We start from the raw sequence: 22,570 nt of genomic DNA, 5'->3' as shown, positions 1-22,570 counted from the left end.
GGACCTTACCGCCGGGGCCCGATCTAGACCCGGGGACCAGGGGCAGCGGACCCAACCGCCGGGGCCCGATCTAGACCCGGGGACCAGGTCTCTCTGGGGATCTGACGAATCTCAGGACTCAGATTGGCAGCAGAGAAAGAGCAAAGCTTTTGTTTATTGAGGATCAACCAAACGTGAACGTGAGAAAGGACATCACGCGGAACCTCAGCGTGTGCGTAAAGGGGGGGGCGCCATCCCAGAGTCTCCATCACTGGGTGAACATGGAGAATGGATGACCATCAATGAGAGGCCTGTGTGCCATGCGCAGTGAATAAATACCGTACAGACAATAAGTCAAAATACGAGGCAGGCCTACACACACATTTTTGGTTGTGTGCGTCCATGCCATTTAGTTGTATTCATTTCCACAAATTGACTAAATGTTTTATCGATTTATAGTCCCAGAGTGAATTGATTTCAGAAAAGGTAACTGCCTTAATTTGGTAAAATATTTAATCTAATTACTAAACCATTTTCTAATAAATCTACATGCTGATAAATATAGAATTTATATACAAAGGATTGATGCCTATAATATATTGATGCATAAAGGGCTGATACATAAATAGCCTAAACTGTGTCACGTTAGGGACAATGATCATCACAAGACAAAGCCTCTATAGGCGAGGCGATCACACTGCTATCATCATATTATATCTCTCCATTGCTATTCTTATGAACCCGGAACGTTATTTCCTTTTTTCCTCTATAAATCTTACATTAGTGCCTTTCCCGATTGGTTTGACCTTTGTTTATTCCTGTTATTGTTCATTTATGGAACTGTCTCCTGCCCCGTCTTAACGGTTTGTTAATACAGCCGCTTCCTATCTGACATCCTTCCATACATCAATTATGAATTCTGCGTTCTGATAAAGTGGCAACAAAGAAGACATTTCTATAAAGTATTCTTCAGCTTCTCTAGACCTCAGAGTTGTATTTGAGATAAGACGGCCATTCTTCGGTTTCAATAGTGCGTCGGTCCTCTTGGGTTCATTACGCATGTGTTCCCGTGCCCCTTGGAGTGGTTTGGAGCTGTCCCGTGATGCGGTGGCCGGTACGTGATGTAATGTCGCCGCAGATATAAATAAAGTCGACAAGCGAAGAGTGTCATGACCGAAGTGGACTAGACTAGGAGACCAATACCTCTCCACTAACCGTCGCTGCTGGAGTCGCACTTTGACCTCCGTAAGAACTTCTGCTCTGTTGTCATACTGGACACTCCACGCGCTCCCAGTGCGTCCTCCCAGTCGCTCCAGTAAGTGGCCTGCCTCGCGTGTCGCCCTCTTGGAATGAACGCCTGTCTGAACTGCTGTTTCCTATTCCGTTTCTTCTTCTTTGGAGTTCAGCGCAAAGGAAGGCACCGGTCGGATATTTTTAGCGCGCTAGACGTCCCTCCACCGACAGGCCAGTAGCTCAGGATGGGCTCCCAGTCCGCCCTGCTGGCGGTACTGGTCCTGGGACTGGTCGCCAGCCTCGCACGGTGCGCCCCGTTCGTGTTCGCCGGGAGGGGAAACGGTACGGCGGAGCGCCGCTGGGAGACCCTGTACTCCCGATCCCTGTCCCGGAACCCCGGGGAGAAGCGAGACACCAGCCGGGACAGTGACTACCTGCTGGGCATCAAGCGGCTCCGGCGCCTCTACTGCAACGTGGGCATCGGGTTCCACATCCAGGTTCTTCCGGACGGCAGGATCACGGGGGTGCACAACGAGAACCGCTACAGTGAGTCGGCCCGGGGGAAACCGTTTGGGAACATTGACGTTGTGTCACTTTACATTCTCATGTCCCACAACATCATCAGAATATGACTGTATCGACTTTACTGACTTGACTGTATTCTTGCTGTAGCTGTGTTCTTTATGGTTTGTTGGGTTGATGGAGGAAAGTATTTTTCTGGGCGACCTGGTAGTTTAGAGGTTAATGACATGCATGTCAGACTCATTATAATCAAAAACACGGAAACAGAATAAAATGTATGCCGATAGCAAACACAAATACACGTCCCATATCAGGAGGTGGTAGGGGCTGGTCGGCGGTTCAGAGGTAGGTGGGTGGGTGGGTGCTGCAGACAGAGGTAGGTGGTGACGGTAGGTGCCTCAGACTGTCTGGTAACCAGAGATCTGAGGGACGCAGGAGTGTCCGGCAGCCCCTCAACTCAGGACGCTTATAGATCCATCTGCTTCGGCAGATTAACCCCGCTGGCCCGACCGGGATAATTGATGTCCGTTTCAGACAAAGACGCTCGCTCTGTGACATTCAGGGGCTCAGAGAATAACAACAACATCAACTCATATCCGACCTGTCAGAAAGAAATGCACTCCGGTTCATGGCTTGGATTGGAACAACATGTTTGTCTGCTCACATGAATCGGATCCGGTGTACAGTAGGCTATGGTTGCCACGCGAGTGGGTCACTAGTCTATTATCTATTGTATTAGTAATTATATATATTGTATCGATTAGTCCTTCGATTAGCCTATCTCGGGCAGCGTAATTCGCATTGAAGTAATCTACCTTATTGGTAAATTACAGGCTTTTGGCACTGATCCGTTTATTAAATGAATCATCGAGGCGCACCAGCGTCAACTTTTACGCACGCCTTGTTGTCGCTCATCTCTTCGACGTAACGCCTTCTCTTTCTTTCCTTGTGGATCAGGTCTTCTGGAGATCTCCCCGACGGAGAGGGGGATCGTCACTCTGTTCGGGAGACGCAGCGGGCTATTCGTAGCGCTCAACAGCCGGGGGAAGCTGTACGGATCCGTGAGTCAACCGCTTAAATTACACTTGATTTCGCCCATCGGAGCGAGGCTGGCCTCCGTCTCACCGGTAGATGCCCAACAGGGGGCCCCAGTAGGGGGCTGCACCAGGGGGGGCCTCTCTCCAGGGGGCCCTCACCAGGGGCCACAACAAGGGCCAACTCAGTGGCCACGTCACCCCAGGGGGGCCATCACACACCAGGGCCCTTCATCAGGGGCCCCACCAGGGGCAACCCCGGGGGGGCCAACACACACCAGGGGCCAACACACCAGGGGCCAACACACCAGGGGCCGACACACCAGGGGCCAACACACCAGGGGCCGACACACCAGGGGCCAACACACCAGGGGCCGACACACCAGGGGCCAACACACCAGGGGCCGACACACCAGGGGCCAACACACCAGGGGCCAACCCACTCCAGGGGCCAGCACACACCAGGGGCCAACACACCAGGGGCCAACCCACTCCAGGGGCCAGCACACACCAGGGGCCGACACACCAGGGGCCGACACACCAGGGGCCGACACACACCAGGGGCCGACACACACCAGGGGCCGACACACACCAGGGGCCGACAAACACCAGGGGCCGACACACCAGGGGCCGACACACCAGGGGCCGACACACCAGGGGCCGACACACCAGGGGCCGACACACCAGGGGCCGACACACCAGGGGCCGACACACACCAGGGGCCGACACACACCAGGGGCCTAGTGCGTATGTGTGTGTTTGGAGGGGGGGGGGGGGCGTTAAGAGTCCACTAGGCCACTTGTGATGCCGGACAATAGCATGCGTTGGTCTCTGTTTTCATTGTGGCCGGATAACCCTCAGAGCTGGAGGTAGTCCATTATCCAGACAGGCATTCCATTCCAGGCATAGCCGCCGCGAGCCGTCTGTCCTCCAGCAGAGTGCTGCTCAATAGACCCCCATAAGCTGAACACACACACACTCACACACACACACACACACACACACACACACACACACACACACACACACACGCACACTCACGCACACAAGGGCAGACAGACAGGCACACACACACACACACACACACACACACACACACACACACACACACACACACACACACACACACACACACACACACACACACACACACACACACACACACAGGCAAACACACGCACACAGCCAGACAAACGCACACACACAGACAGACACACACGCACACAGCCAGACAAACGCACACACACAGACAGACACACACACACACACACACACACACACACACACACAGACACACACACACACACACACACACACACACACACACACACACACACACACACACACACACACACACACACACACACACACACACACACACACACACACAGGAGGGTGCGGAGACGCGGTGGTTTCATTAGTCTCGGTCTCATTAACCTGACCACTGACCATTCAGAAACACTCTAAATATTGACGACTCAAAATAGAGGCGATTGTTTGATATCTATCATCTAACAATTAAAAGTACACATAAACATGGCTACGGGATTTTTTACTTTGTCTCATATCTCTTCAACCATCGACATCTCAATAATAGCTATTTCTCCCCCCCCCCCCCTCCTCTATTCCAGTCGCACTACAGCAATGAGTGTAAGTTCCGCGAGACGCTGTTGGCCAACAACTACAACGCCTACGAGTCGGCGGTTCACCCGCGGATGTTCATCGGCCTGAGCAAGAGCGGCAAAACAAAAAGAGGAAACCGAGTGTCTCCCGCCATGACCATGACGCACTTCTTGCCAAGAATCTGAGTGGTGTCAGAAATAGACTGCCGCAGCCTTTGAGCAGGTTGGGAAGGAGATGGGGAACTCTGCACTTTACCTGTCCTCGACACATCCGAGTGGATCCTATCTTGATATTTTTACTTCGTATTTTTTTTATTTATAGTTGAATATTTCCATTTTGTTTACGGGAAACACGTGACGATGTAGGCCTACTTGCGAATGAACTATGTGATCGCAAGTGAACAAAAGTATTTATGTTTTGTTTATACTAATTTATCATTGGTCAGGATGATATCATATTTGAATAATAGTTATTTGCACTGGTGAAAAATAATATTTCAGAAGATTCAGAAGATTTATTTGTTGGATGAGTATTGCACTACAAATAGTTGGTCACCATTGTACCTTTTAGCTTTGCAGTCTTAAAGACAAAGTCATACAAACCAACCGAAACAACAATAGCCAAAGCAGCCCTCTGCGATAGACCCACGGAGGGCCAGTGTTTGGGCCTCTATGTTTGACGTCGTTCAGACGGGATCACCTTACGGTTTTTGGGAGAGCAAGAGTAATGAACGGATCGGGGGGGGGGGATCTCCAGCGAGCTGTTTTTAGCTCTTCGAGAAGGCTGAACTCTGAACTCTTGAACTTTGCTGAAGACTGTCGGAAAAAAGTCATAAAGTATTCCTTGTTTGATATTGTACACCCCAATAAGTTGCATTTAAGAGAGGGGCCACATATCTTCTCTGTAGCCTTGTCTCTGGCCTCCTCTGTCTCAGCAGAACCACAGCCATAGGCCAGTGGATTAACGCGATTCTGACCCGTTCTTTTTTTTCTATATCTTTTCTATAATAAACCCTAAATGATCTGTTTGGCTGCCTTGGTGAGAGGCCATGCTGTACTGGTTGCGCCTTGTCACGTTCCAGCTATCTTTACCCCATTTACTTTTAGAAAGGATAATCATGGCAGAAATATTTACAGACAGCTGTTGTGTACTGTACACTGAGGCCAGTAACCCTATATTTTTCTCTATATATTATGTAAATATAACCGCTAAGTAACTGAAGGTGGTGGTGTTCATGTCAGAGCAGGGGGGTATGCGTATAGCCTGGGTCTGACTGAATGTAGGGCAGAAGGGTTTGGCAAACTCTTCTAAAGGCCTACATGGTGGTTGGTTGCTAAACTTTAATCTTCTAAATGGGATCTAAGTTTCCACCGATAGGAGGCCTGGACATTGGCTTTCCTGGTTCGTTATGCACACTTCAACCGACTTTGATTGCATTGATTAATTTTCCTAAAATGGTTTGAATATCTGATTAAGCATTCCGTTTTATGATTGTAACCGACCAATCGTGCTTTACGTAGTAGAAGTTACGATAAATGTATCTTGAATCAAATTGAAACCTAAACCGTGAGGTCAGTAGGCCTATTTGCTGAAACTGCAAACAAGGTGATAGAACGAAGTTTCTCCAGAAACCAACAACTTACAAATGGAAACGTCTTTAACAGAATGAACCCATGGGCTTACACCAGTTAGAAATTACCCACCAAACTGGTACAGTCGCTCATCGGCTGATCGAAGGTGTTCTCCGTTTATACTGATTGGCATGACAGTGCAGAATACAGGATATGGAATCAAATTTAGATGTTCACTGTTCAATCCTTCAGCAGATCTACAGAATAAGGATGTACATCCACCTCTTGACTATATTTGTGATGGGCGATAACTGTCACTGTGGGGTTAACTCTCTCTGATTTGATATCTTAGTTGTTTTACAGATATCATGACCTACCTACTTATGTATACCATTATACTGGCATTTTCCACAATTCCACCTGGCTTTGTAGTTTCATTTTCTATTGTCCAATGTCTATTTGAGTTCTTGGTGGTTATAACAATTACCGATGATACTATTTAATACTGAATCAATAAAATAACTTTGAAAACACTATTATTTTCCCCCTCCTTCCATTGATAATGACTTGATTGTGAAGCCGTTCTGCAGGTCATGAAAAACCAAATCGACAATTCTGGAGCAGAACATGAACCATTTATTCATTTCTGCGTGAAATGCAACACTTCTCCATGGAAAAGAAACGTAGGAAGGTAGGGAGGAACAGGGATGGAGGGAAACAAATAGAAAATGCAATTCTAGATTAAACGACAATCTGATTAAGACTGATGCCCTATTCAGCTGAGACCTTCCTCATGTCTTGCGCTCATCAGACAAATCGAATACTGGTGGCGCACTCTGGTGGCGCTTTCTGGAGGTGCACTCTGGTGGCGCCTTCTGGAGGCGCACTCTGCCGGCGCCCTCTGGCGGCAATCTCACCAATAACTGATCAATAGTCTTGAATAAGAAAGGAACTTTTAAATCCACTGAACTCGATTTGAATTAGTCGCATATAGTTAAATGTAAAAACAATTCCCTCCTCACCTCCAACGGGCGGAATAATAATTATCATTATTTCTTATATGATATGACGGAGACCTGTCCACGTGGGTCGGTTATTACTGCGGTCCGCAGAGCTCCCTTGAAGTCAACAAACAGGAGAACCAATAGAAACGTGTGATTTCGTAGGGTTTGCCTGCCACGGGTGTGTTCAGGTTGGATTCTCAGAAGACAGCCGATAAGAGGCTTATTTAACAGAACCTGCGAGGCGACCCAGCTGCAGTCAGCAGAACGGGACTATCTATGAACCATCAGCATTATTCACGGTCTTTACTCACTCATTAATAAATCGTAGGTAGCACTATCATGCCATTCGTAGTATTCGTCGCGGTGTCTTTCGCTCACGTCCTCTTCACGGTCGGCGTGGTGTGCAGGCCCCTGGCGGACGCGGGCCCCTACCTGGAGCACGGCTGGGGCCAGGTGGTCCGAGTGAGACACCTGTACGCCGCCCGCCGCGGCCTCCACCTGCTGATCAGCGGGGATGGGAGGGTGGGGGGCTCCACCGAGCAGACCCCCAACAGTGAGTACCCCCCGAATCCATCAGCATCAATTTGACAATTCACAGGTCTGTACTGAACAATTCATGATTATCATTTTTTTTATTTTACAGTAGGGTACAGACATGTGAATTGTACAGTACATACAGCACGGACATAGTACAGACATGTGAATTGTACAGTACATACAGCACGGACATACTACAGACATGTGAATTGTACAGTACATACCGCACGGACATAGTACAGACATGTGAATTGTACAGTACATACCGCACGGACATAGTACAGACATGTGAATTGTACAGTACATACCGCACGGACATAGTACAGACATGTGAATTGTACAGTACATACAGGACATGTGAGTATAATACAGACCAGTGAATTGTGCAGCATAGACATGTAAATTGTACATATAAAAAACACATGAAATACACTTTAATTAATTTTTAAAAAGGTTATTAAATTGGTTTTGACCCAAACACACCATGACCTGCTGTGAATACTCCTGAAGTGTATCTGCGTGCAGGTTCTGATTGTGATTGTGATGGCGTGTGTTCTCAGGCCTCATGGAGATCCGTCCGGTGGACAGAGGATGTGTCGCCATAAAGGGAATCGCTGCCGCTCACTTTCTCTGCATCGTCAGTAATGGGAGACTATACTCATCGGTGAGTTAAAGAACAGAATATGTATTATAATGTAATGTAAGGCTGTATCCATCGGTAGGTTAGAGAATGAGGAATCATCTGAACTCCTGATGTCTTGTGTTCAGTTTACAATTCTTAATCAAATGTTGTATATCAATGCAATCATTCACATATTTTATCTTATCAAAGTACATTGAGCAGGATTCAACTCTGGCCCGAATGCTGTTGAAATGAACAAATGTATTCATTTAAACAGCTTGGGAACATTGTTGAGGTTTCCATAAATCTAACAAATTTGTTCAAATTGTTTTATTTCAAGACAACATGCTTCCGATATCCGTTAGAACTAGACCATGCGATGCACCGTGCCCCGGGTCATGTTGTTAGTTTGGCTCACAACCTTTGTCCAATGGGATGCCCCGCATCATGTGTTTGCTGAGTTAGAGAAGCTGAATGGATGAACCCCCCCCCCCCCAGCCTTGACCCCCGGGGGGTAGGGCTCTACCGCCAGAGTCAACACAAGAGCTTCCGCAGGAATACAAACAGCTCAGATTAAAGGCTTCCTATTGGCTATCGGTTATCGGTTATCAGTTATCAGATCAGCGGAAACTTTCTAATATCCTTGACGTTTATGCAACAAGAAATGTATCAATGATATGGGCAATTATTTCAGTTTATGTGTAGTGTGTATATATATCTATATATATTGGATTTTCTGCATTTTATTTGATAGATAGATAGATCTCTATCTATCTATCTATCTATCTATCTATCTATCTATCTATCTATCTATCTATCTATCTATCTATCTGTCTGTCTGTCTGTCAGTCAGTCAGTCAGTCAGTCAGTCAGTCAGTCAGTCAGTCAGTCAGTCAGTCAGTCAGTCAGTCAGTCAGTCAGTCAGTCAGTCAGTCAGTCAGTCAGTCAGTCAGTCAGTCAGTCAGTCAGTCTGTCTGTCTGTCTGTCTGTCTGTCTCTGACCTGTCTCTGTCAGTCTGTCTGTCTGTCTCTGTCAGTCAGTCAGTCAGTCAGTCAGTCAGTCAGTCAGTCAGTCAGTCAGTCTGTCTGTCTGTCTCTGTTAGTCAGTCAGTCAGTCAGTCTATCTGTCTGTCTCAGTCAGTCAGTCAGTCAGTCAGTCAGTCAGTCTGTCTGTCTGTCTGTCTGTCTGTCTGTCTGTCTGTCTGTCTGTCTGTGGGATGTCGTTCTGAGGACCTATGTAACATCGTGTCCGTCTGTCTGTCCAGCTGGTGTTCATCAGGGACGACTGCACCTTCCGGGAGCAGATCCTCCCAGACGGGTACAACGTCTACACCTCGGCCACGCACCACGCCGTGCTCAGCCTGGGGGGGCCCCGGGGCCCCGAGGGGGGCCCCGAGGGGGGCCTGCCCGCCCACGCCCAGTTCCTCCCCATGGTGAGCTCCCTGGAGCCGGGGCCCGTGGGGGGGCCGGGGGCAGTGGGGGGGCCGGGGGCAGTGGGGGGGCCGGGAGGGCCGGAGCCCAGGAGCCGGCCCCCGGAGCTGGAGCCAGTGGACCACCTGGAGGCCCTGGGGGCCCTCCCCCAGCTCATCCACAGCCCTAGCTTCCAGAGGAGGTGACCCCCGCCAGGAGGTGACCCCCCGCTAGGAGGTGACCCCCGCCTGGAGGTGACCCCCCGCTAGGAGGTGACCCCCGCCTGGAGGTGACCCCCGCCTGGAGGTGACCCCCGCTAGGAGGTGACCCCCGCCTGAAGGTGACCCCCGCTAGGAGGTGACCCCCCGCTAGGAGGTGACCCCCGCCAGGAGGTGACCCCCGCCTGGAGGTGACCCCCCGCTAGGAGGTGACCCCCGCCAGGAGGTGACCCCCGCTAGGAGGTGACCCCCCGCTAGGAGGTGACCCCCGCCAGGAGGTGACCCCCGCTAGGAGGTGACCCCCCGCTAGAAGGTGACCCCCGCTAGGAGGTGACCCCCGCCTGGAGGTGACCCCCGCCTGGAGGTGACCCCCGCTAGGAGGTGACCCCCGCCAGGAGGTGACCCCCCGCTAGGAGGTGACTCCCGCCAGGAGGTCCCAGGTGGGACGCCGTTCCCTGATGTCGACAGGCCGCGGGGCGAGGGTCAGCCCGGCAGCAGCCACGGCTCTGGGCGGCGGACGTGCAGAACGGGCTCCCAGGGATGGACGCCACGATATCAGCAGGGGTCAGGGGTCAGGGGTCAGGGGTCAGGGGTCAGGGAGATGGACGCCTGGAGTGTAGCGCCACCTGCTGCCCTGAGTGTCTCCTGCCCCCCGGTCCATCAGGGTCTACTGCCCCACAGTCTGTTAGGACCTACTGCCCCCCTACTGCCCCCCTACTGCCCTCCTACTGCCCCCCTACTGCCCCCCTACTGCCCCCCGGTCCGTTGAGAACCAGGGGCAGACGACCGGAGACCAGCGACGCCGTGGGGACGGACGGACGGACGGAGGCTACAGAGGTGTGTGTGTGTGTCGGTGCCACGGACAGACGGCCTGCTAGGCCCTCTGCGACTCTACCTGTGATTAAGGGCTACACGAATACAATTGACGTGAATTGAATTAGTTTATACGAAACGTAACCCAAATAGCGTTGTTGCGCTGTTGTGTTTATTTAAATCTATGTTTACGATGTAAATGATTGCGTAATTGTGTCTGGGAGACTGTTTGTTTTCAGATAAACATTAATGTGTCCCAGCACATTTGTATTTTATTATTCGCCTAAGATATGATATGCATAATATGTTAATAATACTATATAATACATGTTATGTAGGCTTTGTATTAGTATTTATTTTGATATAAATGTGTTTGTTATACAGATGCATGTGCATTCATATCAATGAATATGGACCGAGTTGCACTCATTGTAGCCAAAGTGCAAGTTGTGTAACAAATATATAAAAGACAACCAACGCCTCTTTCAGGTTAATCCTTCCTGGCCGCTAAACGCCCCCCAGTTCAGTGTCAACACGGACACGTGCTGCATGGATGCTGCTGTGATCAGCTAATAAAAGCGTTTGCATGCCAACGCACATTAACTGGTTTGACTTTTACATCAGTAAACAGAATGGATCTGTTTACATCAGTAAACAGATCCTTTTGGATCCAGAACCAAAAGGATCTGGATCCAAACACACTCTCTCCAACATGTGAGGCCCCTTTGCAACAAGTTGTCGTAAACGTTAACGTCAGTGCTTCATCCTAGTGGCGGAAACTATTATTTATCCATTTACCCATTATTTACCCATGTTTATCATGTTATCAGTCCTGGAGACGACCATGAAGCTATAGATTTTATTTTATTTCATACATCAATCAGTCCAGATAGTGGTTTTTAGAATGATGCTCATAACACTAATTATGCTATCAGAAGTCACCATCAAGCTGAATAATAATAATAAATTCCTCTCTGGTAAATGATGGATCTCTGGATAAAGGCTATGAGATTTATTTTCGTTAGGAATCATCATGATGAGCTGTGAAGTGCATAATGAAAAGGCTTAATTTAATATATTATAGGAGTTATAATAAGCAAACTCCTACACCAGACATATGGGACTCCTTTGCCCTAATGGGTTTATTTCAGTCTGATGGACGACTGTTGAAGCGCAATAAACAACAAAACATTAAACCCAGGGTTTAGATTAACCCACAGTTTAATCTCAAACTTTGTAGTCCTACATCGAGATGAATAATTTAGATAGACCTACACATCGATTCCGTCCACAAGGTGGCGGTAATGCAAATAAAACGATATGACCTCCACCAATAAATAACAGAAGAAGACAAGGTACTAAAGCAGAGAAAGTATCCCTGTTGTCAGTTCGCCATCCAGCTGTCACCCACAAAACAACACGGAGTTTGGAACGATGGCTCTGACGTCAGGAGACTCATTCGACCGCATCTTCCTCGCAGACAACAGGTAGAACTGACAGACCACACATTACGTCATTACACAGAGACGGACACACGTTCACGTTCCGCGTGCGGATGCTGTTGTCATGGTGACGATGTGTGACCCGTGTCTCCTCCTGTCCTCCAGGTTCCAGGCGGAGGGGTACCGGGAGGGCTTCGACGAGGGGACCCGCCTGGGGATGCTGGAGGGGCGGACGCACGGCGCCTCCCACGGGGCCCGGGTCTGCGCTGAGGTCAGTCTCGGGCCTATCTGGCGCAGAAGCCCTATCAGGTTATTCTCGTAAAAAAAACGTTATTTATTAAGTCCTAATGCCAAGACTTGGTACTTTTCTTTGGACGCTTGATGCCGCGCAATACAAAATGATGAAATAATATGAACCGGAAGCAAATTGTCCCATTCAGTGCACTAGATGGCGCCATGGGACCGGTAAACCTCAGTATAACTAGTTCCCTGAGGTCTAACCAGTACAACCTCTGCGATACCTCTGTTCTCGGCTCTTTTTTCATGTTGCTCGTTTACTCTGGCTCCGTTCACCTCTTTTGTGATGCTGGAGTTCAGGCTGAGCCCTCGAACCCTCGAGCCCCAGCAGGCGGGCGATAGAGGAGCGATGAGGAGGTTCTGGGCCGAGGTCCTACTCGTCTGACGTCACCAGGGCTCAGAATGTACACAACTCTTCGTTGGGAGTTTAGTTTGGAGCGGATTAGGGCCACACGTGATAAACGTGTGATAATTTTTTTGGTGTTCTGACTTTAATCTCAGAATTCTGACTTTAAAGTCAGAATTCTGAGATTTAATTCAGAACTCCAAAAAAATTATCACATGTGGCCCTAATCCGCTCCCACAGGGGTTGGCTGCTACTTCCCCCCAAAGAACAACAACATACTTTTGTTGAATAATTTTTTTATTTACCTACCTTTTTCGCCCTAATATTATCTTGGTTTTAAAATGATTTTCAAAAATGTAGAATATAACTTGACTATTTCATAGCGAGCGAGACAAATGAGTTTTAATACTTTCCACGATGCATGAAGGGACAGTGGGCAGGCTACGAAGGAGACAGAGGAAATCATCTGGCCCGAAGTCAGAGGTGAACAGGGGCACAGACTTCCGGAACCAGCCTGTATCCTGAAAACTAGGAATAGCCTAACGAGTATCCAGCCCACAGAGGAAGGGCTTTGGGATGTTTTGTCTGGTCATAGACGCAACTCCTGTCATGAAGAGGATGTGGTCATCAACTCTCAACCTTACCAACCATGAACACCTTGTTCAAACCTCAAAGTTAACGCAGACACGAGTTCAGCACAGTCCTTGTGGGTTGAGCGCCAATGGGCCATAGTGGATTGTGTCAAGGTCTTTGGTCGAAAGATGTAGAAAGAGTATGTTAAGAAAGTGTACATTTAGTACACATAATATAAAAGGTTGGAGTAGCAGAAAAAGAGTTCCAGTTATAAGGTATACATCTTTGTACACACCCTTTTATTTATTTTTTAATTTGATTAATGACTGACGTGGAAATGAAATGTCTGAAATTGTATTTTAATAGTGCATTTCGTATCTTGGATCAATCGTGCTCCAACCTTTTGTTTCTGGCTGTGTCAGGTGTCCTTCTACTACGGGTTCGCTCTCACATGGAAATGTCTCCTCGATAATAAGATGGATGCCAAGTCGAGGTATGAACCGAGAGATTCCTTAAAGTAATCTGTAACTACAGTCAGGCTCGGACTGGTGCGCAGGCAGAGGAAGCCGGCTCTGTGGTTTTCTATTCTCAGAGATATCTTCCTGCTACAAATGCAAGGAATACATTTTGTATCTATTCATAATTAGTACAAATAAAACCCTGTCTGTAGATGGTAGTTGTAAGCAGAGGTGGTGGTAATAATGGAAGGATTGTTTGATTTGATTTTACCATTTTGATATAAAATATGAACAGCACTCTAGGTCATACATTAAAATACATAAATAGTCATGGATGACACAATAAAGCCTGAGGGCTGATTTCTATTGTGGTCCCTGATGAGTAGCGTTGTATTAAAATGAGGACAAGACTTCTTAAGACGTCAGATGTCATTCACTTATTTATATACGTTAAAAGAGTTCTTCTGATTGGTGCAAATCAATTCCTCAGGAAGCACCTGAAGTGTGTTGACGGCCTGATGTCGATGATCCAGCCCTTTCCGTACGAAAATCCCCAGGCTGAAGGCCTTCTGGAGAACATGCAGAAGATCAGAACCAAGTTCAGACAGGTGGGCGTCGATGGAAGGAAATATAGTTTTTAAACAAAATAGTACAGCTGGGAGTACCAATTTTGTGAGGAACCTCTTTTCTGCAGAAACATCCCATACTATGGAGAAGTAATGTTGATAGTATTATGTGCCTGTTTTGGTCTGATCGTGACTCTTTATCTCGTCATGAAACTTTAAATTGTAGCTTTGTAGCTTTATTGTATACGGGGAATGGGTTAACCTAGTGATGGTTAGTGCTTGGCACTTGGTTCTCAGAACATCCTTACTGTACCGACAGAGATATATTGGTGTTTCTCTTTCTTCTGACAAATGGACTTATTGTGAGTGGCTTTGGATAGAAGCGTCTGCTACATGCCCTGAATGGAAACACCATAAAGAACTGGACCTGTGCTCCCGCCTCCACAGGTGTGCTCCGTGATGAGTGTTCCTACAGACTTCAGCGACTACACGCGCGGCTCCAGCCAAATGTCCTTCTGAGGGGTCACTGGTCCTGGAGCTCAGTGGTCAGACGGACGCCTGCTGGATTCTCCTCATGAGCAGGAGGCAGGGCGGTGTCCGTTGGAGTGTCTCGCGGTGGCGGCCATTCTGCGATGGCTGCTGCCGGTTGGACGACAGCGGGGTCGTGTGACGGCCTGTGATGGATTATAAGGTTTAACGTGTGAAATGTTTTCACCTTTTATCCGAGGGCGTGTTTCTCATACTGGTGTGTATGCAGAGCAAGACACTTCTCCAGGTTGAGTTCAGCCCAGTACAGCGTTACGGCTGAAACAGTACTCTGTGAGGACATTTTGGATTGATTTCAGTTTTTTGTATATTCAACAAATATCAATAAAGACTGAATTGAAAACATCTAAAAGCAAAAAAGATATTTTGTATTGAAACCATCATGTTGACCCCGAGCATGTAGCACTCATCCCACCTAGAGCCTATGGAGGCCCAAGCCTAGCGTCCTAGCCTAGCTTCCTAGCCTTGTGCCCTAGCCTAGTGTCCTAGCCTAGCGCCCTAACCTAGCGTCCTGATCTAGAGTGCTAGCCTAGCATCCTAACCTGGTGTCCTAGCCTAGTGCCCTAATCTAGCGTCCTGATCTAGAGTGCTAGCCTAGCATCCTAACCTGGTGTCCTAGCCGAGCGTCATGCCAGCGTGTTCCAGATGCCTAACTCTGCTCTCGCTCCCTCGTTGCTCTGTGTCACTCTCTAGGGGTTAGTTCTCACTCTCACACTCTAGGGGTTAGTTCTCACTGTGTCACTCTCTAGGTTAGTTCTCACTCTGTCACTCTCTAGGGGTTACTTCTCACTCTGTCACACTCTAGGGGTTATTTCTCACTCTGTCACACTCTAGGGGTTAGTTCTCACTCTTCGGTTCTCACTCTAGGGGTTAGTTCTCACTCTGTCACACTCAGGTTAGTTCTCACTCTGTGTGTCTCACTCTAGGGGTTAGTCCTCACTCTGTCACACTCGGGTTAGTTCTCACTCTGTCACACTCTAGGGGTTAGTTCTCACTCTGTGTCTCACTCTAGGGGTTAGTTCTCACTCTGTGTGTCTCACTCTAGGGGTTAGTTCTCACTGTGTGTCTCACTCTAGGGGGTAGTTCTCACTCTGTGTGTCTCACTCTAGGGGGTAGTTCTCACTCTGTGTGTCTCACTCTAGGGGGTAGTCCTCACTCTGTCACACTCTAGGGGTTAGTCCTCACTCTGTCACTCTCTAGGGGTTAGTCCTCACTCTGTCACTCTCTAGGGGTTAGTCCTCACTCTGTCACTCTCTAGGGGTTAGTCCTCGCTCTGTCACTCTCTAGGGGTTAGTCCTCACTCTGTCACTCTCTAGGGGTTAGTCCTCGCTCTGTCACTCTCTAGGGGTTAGTCCTCACTCTGTCACACTCTAGGGGTTAGTCCTCACTCTGTCACTCTCTAGGGGTTAGTCCTCACTCTGTCACTCTCTAGGGGTTAGTCCTCACTCTGTCACTCTCGGGTTAGTCCTCACTCTTTGGTTCTCACTCCCACGTCCTTGGCCGTGGGCGTGATGTGAGTCTCTGGTTATCAAGGTGTGTGCGCCTGGCTGCCTGCCCCAACACAATGAGGCGCGGTCGGCTGGGAAAGTGAACAGTCAGCAGAGTCAGGCGGACAGCAGAGAGACGCTCTATGTTTGGATTTATTGAGTGGCAGCAGAAAGTCCAACACATATTAACTCGTGGAGTCATGGTGGGAAGAATGTACTTAATAATTGACTAATCAAATTCCGGTCATTATTTGAGATTGTGTAATCCTTTTAAACATTGTGAGAACATTTGTACTTTGATATTGTGTTGTATTACTAAATACAATTACGACATTCAAATTGTCTGCTGTTACTGCAGCAAATACAAATTGCACAAACACTATCAATATATCAGTATTGTATCAATACAGTTTAGGAACGCACAAACATTGTGCGTCTCAAGTGGTTCTACGGTTTCTCAGTCTTCTAGGAAGTGTGTTACCCTCCCAGAACGGGCCAATGGCAGCTGAGTGCCGAGTCCCGAAGAGGGGGAGAAAAAGCGCGCGCGCGGGGGGGGGGGGTAATGAAAGCATTTTTGCAGAGAATGTTTAGGAATTTGGAGAGCAGGTGGTGAGTGGTGACATGAAAAGGCGATGTGACAAACGCAGCTCGGCTAGAAGAAAAGGCCCTCGGAACAAAATGGTGGCTTAGAATTCCACCCCCCCTTTCAGGCCCAGCAGCATGCCCCCCCCCCCTCCTGTGGGCCTCATGCAGCCACAGGACAGACGGCCACTCCAGGGAGGATCACAGCACAGGAGGGAATGGGATGGTTTGATATTAGCTTCAACACCCACACTCAATAAACAACAATGTGCTCGTATTGACAGTAAGTATTAGTCACGCAGTCATTGATCTGCCCAGCCCTGCTGAACACCAGGGAGAATGTGGGGCAATGTGCTCTACTCGTCCCCCTTCTGGTTCAGAAACAAATATCTACCTCGTACCATTCTCTGGCCACAAGGAGGATGCTACCCCATAACAGTTTGTGTTCACGGTGGATCCTGATGTCATGGAACCCCGACAAACCAGGCCTGCATCTACAGCCGAGAAACGAATGGCAGGAAGTGTTTTCCCTTTCACTGACTGGCCCAGCGTGGAGAGATGTAACCAAACCTTTTGTGGTCTGGTTAAATATGTACGCCTTGTTACAGATAAAGAAGACTTGTGAAAAGCATAATAAGATGTACTCTATTGGTAAAACCATGACTGTCCTTCAATAGAAAGATTAATCTGAGATGGAGGATTATAACCACACCCATGATGACATGTGAAGTAAGATTAGTGAACCCGGGGTATCGATTGGTTGAATAAAGAGGTTGAGGTCGTACATGCACAGGCTAGTGTGTGTCTGTCTGTTGTGCTGTGTCGTGTCGGGTTGGCAAGGCGTGGGGAAGGATTAGAGTTTCGTGCCCCTGCTACACATGGACGCCGCATCAAAGACATTCTTTGCATCACAAATCAATGAGTGTTGCTGTTCTCACACACATTAACACACTGAAGCCTTGTAAATCATTAGCTGTACAATTCCAGATCATGACATGAACAATTGTATCGTGTTTATGGTGGTCCATATAAGAGGGGATACTTGACTTCTGATCGATGGGCAGAATATTATTTATCCAGCTATCTTGTTCTCCCCTTTGTGTCGTTTCTGTTTCTGCATGTCACACACTGATAACTTCATTGACCTTTTCTAGTGTCTGTGTGTCTGTGTGTGTGTGTGTGTGCGTGCGTGTTTGTGTTTGTTCTTTACATTTGAAATCTGTGAGAGAATCACCCAAAGCCAAAGCGTAAATCCCTGGTGATCGTGTTTTTATCCGTGTGTCGTACAACATCTGAGGTGACCATCGTGGGAACAGGGGTCTGGACTGGACCCCGGCCCGGGAGAACCCATCACCTAGGGTCTGTGTTCCACGGACAGACAAACACAACGGCTCCAGAGAACCCATCACCTAGGGTCTGTGTTCAACGGTCAGACAAACACAACGGCTCCAGAGAACCCATCACCTAGGGTCTGTGTTCCACGGTCAGACAAACACAACAGCCCCAGAGAACCCATCACCTAGGGTCTGTGTTCCACGGACAGACAAACACAACGGCTCCAGAGAACCCATCACTTAGGGTCTGTGTTCCACGGTCAAAAAAACACAACAGCCCCAGAGAACCCATCACCTAGGGTCTGTGTTCCACAGAGAGACAAACACAACGGCCAACCTTGAATTTCTTTTAATTTCTTTATTGTGCAGTCAACACAAATACAATACAAGTGTTGCCTTTCGATGACCAATAGGACGACCGGTGGAAATGAGCGTGTGGAATGATTCGTAAAACAAAAGGATGTCTATGGCTTACCAAGCACAACATTACTCTCAAATTCAACTCATCGACACTTTGAAACCTGGAGGGGGAAAAGCTTTTCTTTATAAATAGAACAACAGTAAAGGGAGGGAGTGGCCTCACGGGCCCATAGCAGGGATATAGAGTCTCTGTTACAGAGACAGCTTCATGCTCAGCAGAGCTACTGAGAGCTAATGTTTCCGATAGGGCGAATCTATCTGTGAGTGGTGGCACTCAACCGACACCAACAATAGAACAATAGACATTACAGATATATTGAGGGTTGCATGAGGTATTGTGGATCAAAGCCTTTGTTTCAATTTTCCTTTTTTCATTTTTGTAATAGCACAACAACTTAATTAATATGAACAAAACATAATGACAAAGATCATAGAATCTAACCTAGAAACAACAGACAAGATGTCAATAACATTTTCTATTTGAAAATACAAACCCATCGTGATAGGATATCGACATTGTGTGTATAAAAACAAAACAAAATAGCAGCAAAACATAGGAAAAAAGCATTTCTTTTTTTTTTCTCTGGTCATCATACACGGTGGGATTGATTTTCCATAGCAGCGGAACTCAGGGACTGTTTTCCTCCCTTTCTCCATCCTAACACACAATCAGAAACCTTATTCCCCTCTGCCATCTCCTGAGGGCAAGGCGTGCACAACAGCCAACGTCGCAGTTTGTGCAAAATAATCTCCTTAGTCTACACACAGTCCTCACCGTCCTACCTACATGGGTCGTGGTTTGAGATGAAATTTAGGACTTTTTAATTGGGCAGCAGCTGCACAAATGTATGAATTGTATACGACTGAGAAGGTGTTGGTTTGTCCTTGTGCGTTGTCATCCTTGATTCTTCCAAAAGATTGAGCTGTTTCAAACGTATCACAGAGCGGGGTTCTGTGAGGGACACGCGGTCTGTCTCGACTCTGGGCACCATAGCTTAACATCGGCTCACATCCGGCGACGTGAAATTAAAATAAAAAAGTCAGCAGGCTGACCGAAAGTGCTTGTTTTTTTTGTTGTCTTTTTTTTTTTTACAGAAAAATAAACTGGAATGGTATGACAAAGAAAAGGCTAACTACACAAAACAACAAGAATTGGTGGTGGATTGCTTTGCCACACTCGCACATTAATTATCCAATCAGATTATCCAACCGAAAACACAAAAAAAATATAATTGTATAATTGCGAAATTGTTAAGTTAAGAAAGTTGCACTAACTTAAGCAAGGAATCCGCAGATACCATTAAAACAGAGCATTTCACAAGAAACAGGACTTGCTTAATTTAAATGACCAGCATGAATTTAGAGGGGGGTGGGGGGGGGGGGGGGGGGGGCGTACACTGGAGTGAATATAAAAGCATAACAGGGCTATCATCACGTACAGTAAAGTGACTAAACACACATGCAAAATTATGAATGAAAGTCTATAAAGCAAGACACAGGAGTCGGAGGGAGGGGCTTGGCTGGGCCCTAGCCGACTAGGGGCCTTCAGGACACCTGTAGAACCTAAGGACTGCGCTGGCCCGCTCGCCGTCCCTGGACGCTCTCAGGAGGCACTGTGAACTGGCTTCACTTTACGAGCCCTAGTGTGGACTTTATGTACGGAGCCGGCGGCCACACGTTACCATGTGGCGTCGCCCCGGCGGATCTCTGTCTGGTCTGTTTGTCTGTCTCTCTGCGGCGCTCACGGCCCCGGGGGGCCCCAGACAGAGCGCTAGACGGACAGACAGGAAGGCAGGAACATTAAGGGCCCCTGTGACTCTGGCATCGGGGGGGGCCGAATGGGCAGGGGGCCGGAGGTCGGGTGGGGGGCCCGGGTCACCCGGACCATGAAGACCGTTTGAGGTGGGGCGTCCCAGCCGGGCTGGGGGCCCGTGTCGGGCCGTACGGGAGCGCGCTCTGCACCTGGGGGCCCCTCCCTCACCTTTCCTCCCCTCCCCCTCAGTCCCCTGGGGTGTCCGCCCAGACGGGTCGTCCATGCTTCTCCACGTCACGTCAGAGGCGGTCAGATGTTGATGTCTCTGACGTCGGTGGGGGTGCAGGACAGGTCCACCTCCTCCTCGGAGTGCTTGGTTTCCGTGGAGACGCTGTACTGCTGGGCCTGGCGGAGGCTGGACTCCAGGAGGGCCTCGATCTGCTCCTGGCACGACCGCAGGCAGTCCTGCAGAACCAGGAGGAGAACCAGGAGGAGAACCAGGAGGAGACAGCCGTCAGACAGAGGGAGGACAGACAGGCGTCAGTCAGAGGGAGGACAGACAGGCGTCAGTCAGAGGAAGGACAGACAGGCGTAAGTCAGAGGGAGGACAGACAGGCGTCAGTCAGAGGAAGGACAGACAGGCGTCAGTCAGAGGGAGGACAGACAGGCGTCAGACAGAGGGAGGACAGACAGGCGTCAGTCAGAGGGAGGACAGACAGGCGTCAGTCAGAGGAAGGACAGACAGGCGTCAGTCAGAGGGAGGACAGACAGGCGTCAGTCAGAGGAAGGACAGACAGGCGTCAGTCAGAGGGAGGACAGACAGGCGTCAGACAGAGGGAGGACAGACAGGCGTCAGTCAGAGGGAGGACAGACAGGCGTCAGTCAGAGGGAGGACGGACAGCCGTCAGGAGGACAGACAGCCGTCAGACAGAGGGAGGACAGACAGGCGTCAGACAGAGGGAGGACAGACAGGCGTCAGTCAGAGGGAGGACAGACAGCCGTCAGACAGAGGGAGGACAGACAGCCGTCAGACAGAGGGAGGACAGACAGGCGTCAGTCAAAGGGAGGACAGACAGGCGTCAGTCAGAGGGAGGACAGACAGCCGTCAGACAGAGGGAGGACAGACAGCCGTCAGTCAGAGGGAGGAGTCACGAGGTGATCCATTGAAGGGGTGATGTCACGCCACCAGGTGTGAGTGTGATCAGCCGTTGCAAGCGTTTGAAAATCTGCCTTTTACTGTGCACTAGTGACATCACAAGTGGGCGTGTCCACCTAGGTGTAAGATGGATGTATCAGAAACATTTATTACAGTCCACTGGGTAGGCTTGTAGACTGATCTATCCAGCGTTCATGTAGGTGGACGAGCAGATCGTCAAACTGCCAATAATGGCTAATCACACTCACACCTGGACGCATGAGATCCCCCTTTAAATCACTGCGTGTTTTATGTGTTGGTGAACCAACACATAAAGAGCTCTGTGTTTGAAGAATGTGAGCAGTTCAACAACGGTCAGCTGACCGGCCCGAGGGACGTACCGGGTCGCTGCGGATGATCTGCGACAGGAAGTTGGTGAGGTTGTGCGCGGACAGGGAGCTGTCGGGGCTCTTGAGGTACAGGCCCTGCACGGCCGCCGCAACGCTGCCCGCCGCCACCATAGACGAGGGGCTGGCGATGAAGTTGACGTCTGGAGGGCGACAGAGGGAGGGGTGAGGTCACGTGACTGTAAACACCTGACCCGATGGACTCTGATCCAGAAGAAGGAGGAGATGCGACTCGTACCTGTAGCGCAGAGCGCCACGAAGGTCTGGGCGTGCTTCCTCAGGATCTGCCTGGTGCTGGGGTGGATGTTGAGCTTGGATAAGAAGTGCTCCATGAAGTCGTGCGGGGTGACCGAGGCCAGGTCCCACTTCAGCTTGCTGAGAACCAGGAGCTCCATTTGCTGCAGGGAGGACAGAAACCAGTTACTACTGCTGGGCTGGAACTCATTTAACGAGCACACCACAGCAAAGTGGCGCATGCACGGGGCCAGCGTGCACACACGTGCGTTTGTGTACTCTCGTGCACGAGCACGGATGTGCGTTCGGGTTCACGCCATTAGGGGGCGCTGTCGCACCGATCTTATGGCCGCTCGCGAGGCCCTGCGTGACATGAGGCCTCCCAGCGTGAAGTCACAAGCGACCAGCTATCAGAACACACACAC

At 49.1% G+C, this 22,570-nt stretch overlaps 4 protein-coding genes across 4 annotated transcripts in view; 3 read left to right on the top strand and 1 right to left on the bottom strand.

Annotated features, from left to right (window-relative positions):
* Positions 1-1,004: 1,004 nt before the first annotated feature.
* Positions 1,005-6,495, top strand: fgf4 (fibroblast growth factor 4). Its single transcript, XM_030377968.1, has 3 exons — positions 1,005-1,758; positions 2,692-2,795; positions 4,400-6,495. The coding sequence occupies exons 1-3, from the start codon at positions 1,458-1,460 to the stop codon at positions 4,574-4,576; spliced, it is 582 nt and encodes a 193-aa protein (XP_030233828.1). The 5' UTR covers positions 1,005-1,457; the 3' UTR covers positions 4,577-6,495.
* A 691-nt stretch (positions 6,496-7,186) lies between these two features.
* Positions 7,187-11,048, top strand: fgf19 (fibroblast growth factor 19). The gene is made up of 3 exons (XM_030377964.1): positions 7,187-7,519; positions 8,064-8,167; positions 9,390-11,048. The coding sequence occupies exons 1-3, from the start codon at positions 7,306-7,308 to the stop codon at positions 9,738-9,740; spliced, it is 669 nt and encodes a 222-aa protein (XP_030233824.1). The 5' UTR covers positions 7,187-7,305; the 3' UTR covers positions 9,741-11,048.
* An 843-nt stretch (positions 11,049-11,891) lies between these two features.
* On the top strand, positions 11,892-15,138 carry lto1 (LTO1 maturation factor of ABCE1). The gene is made up of 5 exons (XM_030377981.1): positions 11,892-12,052; positions 12,173-12,278; positions 13,646-13,716; positions 14,172-14,289; positions 14,695-15,138. Exons 1-5 carry the CDS (start codon positions 12,000-12,002, stop codon positions 14,764-14,766), a joined length of 420 nt encoding a protein of 139 aa, XP_030233841.1. The 5' UTR covers positions 11,892-11,999; the 3' UTR covers positions 14,767-15,138.
* A 3,392-nt stretch (positions 15,139-18,530) lies between these two features.
* The window catches only part of ccnd1 (cyclin D1), a 6,013-nt gene continuing 1,973 nt past the window's right edge, over positions 18,531-22,570 (bottom strand). The window contains exons 3-5 of the mRNA XM_030377955.1: positions 22,150-22,309; positions 21,906-22,054; positions 18,531-20,834 (exon numbers count right to left, since the gene is read on the bottom strand). Of these exons, the coding sequence (XP_030233815.1) occupies positions 20,679-20,834; positions 21,906-22,054; positions 22,150-22,309 (465 nt within the window). The 3' untranslated portion in view covers positions 18,531-20,678. The remainder of the gene's footprint in view (positions 20,835-21,905; positions 22,055-22,149; positions 22,310-22,570) is intronic.

The sequence above is a fragment of the Gadus morhua genome, chromosome 14 (genome assembly GCF_902167405.1).
Source record: "Gadus morhua chromosome 14, gadMor3.0, whole genome shotgun sequence".
In the NCBI taxonomy this organism is placed as follows: domain Eukaryota; kingdom Metazoa; phylum Chordata; class Actinopteri; order Gadiformes; family Gadidae; genus Gadus; species Gadus morhua.
Note: the sequence above shows the minus strand (reverse complement) of the source record. Positions and strands in the feature narration are given on the sequence as shown.